This window comes from Plectrocnemia conspersa, unplaced genomic scaffold, assembly GCF_051122295.1.
Source record: "Plectrocnemia conspersa isolate PC_06_02 unplaced genomic scaffold, ASM5112229v1 ptg000002l, whole genome shotgun sequence".
NCBI lineage: Eukaryota > Metazoa > Arthropoda > Insecta > Trichoptera > Polycentropodidae > Plectrocnemia > Plectrocnemia conspersa.
The window spans coordinates 4,376,359-4,379,725 of record NW_028277166.1 but is presented as its reverse complement, the minus strand read 5'-3'; the positions used below and the strand labels follow the sequence as shown (position 1 = coordinate 4,379,725).

Here is a 3,367-nt window from a genome sequence, read left to right as displayed (position 1 = left end):
CGCGCATGCGCGAGCTTATGCGTAATTGTCAGACTGGAAAGTCGCATGGGCCATGTTTGAGAACTTAACCTTATTTAATGACATTTCTCATTCGTAAGTTGTAAACAACGTTTTATGCGTATGTGAACCTTATTTATATTGAATATAATATTTGTAATAGCTAACATGGAGCAGCGCGAGGATAACGGAAACGTAGAACCCGAACAAATGGACGAGGATAACGCCGATGGCCACCAAAACTTTTTAGAGGATGAAGAAATCGTCGAAGTCATAGATTTAGACGACTTAGAAGATCCTGCCGCCGAAAATAGCAGTGGCTCAGAGTCCGAAAGCGAAGAACCGATACGAGACGACTCCCATATGTCTTTCGCGTTGCACACAAAGCCGGTGTTTTGCGTCGACATCCACCCGGAGGGAAAATTCTGCGTTTCAGGCGGCAAAGATGACGTAGCGTACGTGTGGAACGTTGAGACGGGACAAGAGTTGTACAAAATGGAGAAATTCATAGACTCCATTATCATAGCATCGTTCAGTTTCGACGGTAAATATATGGGCGTAGCCGACATGGCTGGGACCATTCAAGTGAGAAAATGTCCGAATAACAATACGTACAGTTGGGATGTGGCGTGGGAGTTCGAAGTGGACGATATCAGTTGGGGATTTTGGCATCCGTCTGGTCACGTATTCATCGCCAGCACCAGCGACGGCTCTGTTTATATGTGGAAGATACCGTCCGGTGATAGTAAAATTTTGTGCGGGTCCGGGGAAGCATCGTTGTGCGGCGAGGTATAACTTTGTTTCATATTTATATACATATGTCTTGTATAAGCTAAATTATTGTTTATTTCAGTTGTTCCGTGATGGTAAAAAGATGGCTGTGGCTTATTCTGATGGGTGGATCAAAATTTGGGACCTCAAAAATGCTACGCCTATACACCAGGTTCAGTACACTGGCGATGCTGATAGATTAATATCAATAGACATAAACTCGGATATCGTAGTTGCGGGAAATGCTACAGGTACAGCTATTTTTATTGCTTGTTTTAAAAGTTTTTAGAATCGGATAAAGATACTTTTATCGAATGCTCAATATCAATGGCGGCCCGTAAAAATTTTGAAAGATTGGAGAAAATATCATTAATAAAACTAAATTACATATTATAGACAAAAATAATTTATTGACTAATTTACTTTTTTAATTAAATTTACATTTATTTTACACAGGAACATTATTAATATTTTATCAGGACATCATTTCAGTCTTTTCCGGGGGAGAGCAAAAGTTGGTAGTGTATTTCATTAAATGATATGCATTTTTTTGGTCAAATTCAAGGGGGTTCCTGTTCAGAATCCTTTTATAATATTTTTATAACAATATACGACTTATAATTTTGACCAGTAGGAGAGCAAAAAAACAATTATCCCTTCTCAGAAGTCAAAAATCAATGTTAAAAGCATCGCCATCGCAGTGGGAACGCTCGTTGCTGATCGTTCCCACTGCGACATAATAATTGTTTTTGCGCTCTTCTATTGACCAAAATTCGGTTTGAATACACTGACTAATACTCTCATATCAGAAGTCTATAGTAATATCAATAAGGATAGCTGTCATATTTTTAAAACATAGTGTAATATCAAGTGCAGACGAACTATGGAGCAATATGTGAGATGCAACGTCTGTCTGTACCTCTTCTTCCGCTTATTTTCTTCTGATAATTAAATTGGCTTAGTTTTTATTTTGGACCTACGGTTTGGTTAATTTGTGTAGGTTGTGTTTGGGTTTGACAGCAGATGTACGTTTCGCAACTGTCAAATTGAGTTCCATAGACATTTTAGAGCAGCATATAATTCCACTAGCTTCACTTCACTAGTAGAAATATATATCTATTAGTGAAAATATAACTTTACCGAAAAATACACATTTACCGTAACATCCATACATTGCATGCAAATAAATAATAATAAGTATGTAAATGTACATATATATTAATACGTATGGATGTGTTGAAATCATATAATTTAACTAGCAGCTGCCAGATAAATTATATTTTCACTAGTAAAAATATATTGATTCTCGAAATTTTAAAATAAAAAAAATTCTGGAAAAGTAAATCAAAATTATTCAGAATTTCTCAATCTCTAATCATCACGCGTTGAATGATATTTTTACTTTGCCCGAGTTTTAGATATTACTAAAGCTAGTGTTTGACAGTTAGATGGAAATTATTTGCGAGTTGAAAAAAGTTGCATTATAGGTTAAATCAAGACATATGACGTATACTTAGCTAACAGTATGAGATTTTTTATGCTGCATATGCTACAGAAATGCCGCTAAATATTAACAACAAAAAAATATTCATCAGAATTTTGTCTTTTATTTTTATCCAATTCTAAAAAGTTTTGAACAAGACGTTAAATATGAAGCGATTTATCATAATTATATACTTATTTTACAGGAAACATCTATGGAGTGAAAGCAAACGATGGAAAAAAATTCGCGATGATGGACGTAGATGGATCGGCTATGATAATAAGAGCCTGTAAAAATTTCAATTTAGGATACGTAGCCGTTGGTTAGTTTTATATTATATATTAAATAATACACATATCTTTCTGTAGTACTAATATTAATATTTCATTTTAGCTGTATTGGAAGGAGGTGTTATAATATGGGAAGCATTAAGGCATTGCATTCGCTTCAGATTCAGCGAAGAGGATATTCAAACGACCGTTGGAGTTGTGAAACTTTTATGGGTCGAACATTATTTATTGATTGCGTGTAGTAATGGGACTGTAAGAATCGTTAATTCAAAAACAGCAAAGTTAGAAAAGACGCTGTTCGGTCATAAAAAAGATATCTACGACATGGCTTATTTACCTAGCAGCAGCATGCTGGTCACCTGTTCGGAAGACAAGACCTGTAGATTGTTTAAATTAGACTTACCGGCTTAATAATTTTAATTAAATTATATTTGTATATATATTAATTTTTTATATATAAAATGATTGAACATAAAGGAATATTTGTTTTATTTTTGAACTGTTATGAAAAATATTAATATGACCAAAGGGTAATAATACAGTAAGTACTTATTTCGTAGAAGGATCAATTAGGCTTAGTTGAGTCTTTGTCGCGCCGACAAGCCGTCACTAGAAATAATAAAGGGCGACTTGACACCCATTGTTAAGATGCATCTTCCGTACAAGATCACAAGTGATAAACAATATTATCTAAGAGGAAATTCAATTAGCTCTAGTTGAATACAATGTATGATTGTACTGAGTTGTAACCTTCAGAAAGTTTAGTACTACTTTAGTACTTGGGATTGTGTCACAATCGTTTAAATTAAAAATAAATATTGCAGAT

General features: G+C 34.5%; 1 protein-coding gene across 1 annotated transcript; it reads left to right on the top strand.

Moving 5' to 3' along the window:
* On the top strand, positions 1–3,020 carry LOC148237386 (angio-associated migratory cell protein). Its single transcript, XM_088205357.1, has 5 exons — positions 1–93; positions 161–786; positions 851–1,019; positions 2,457–2,573; positions 2,645–3,020. Exons 1-5 carry the CDS (start codon positions 78–80, stop codon positions 2,950–2,952), a joined length of 1,236 nt encoding a protein of 411 aa, XP_088061483.1. The 5' UTR covers positions 1–77; the 3' UTR covers positions 2,953–3,020.
* Positions 3,021–3,367: the final 347 nt, after the last annotated feature.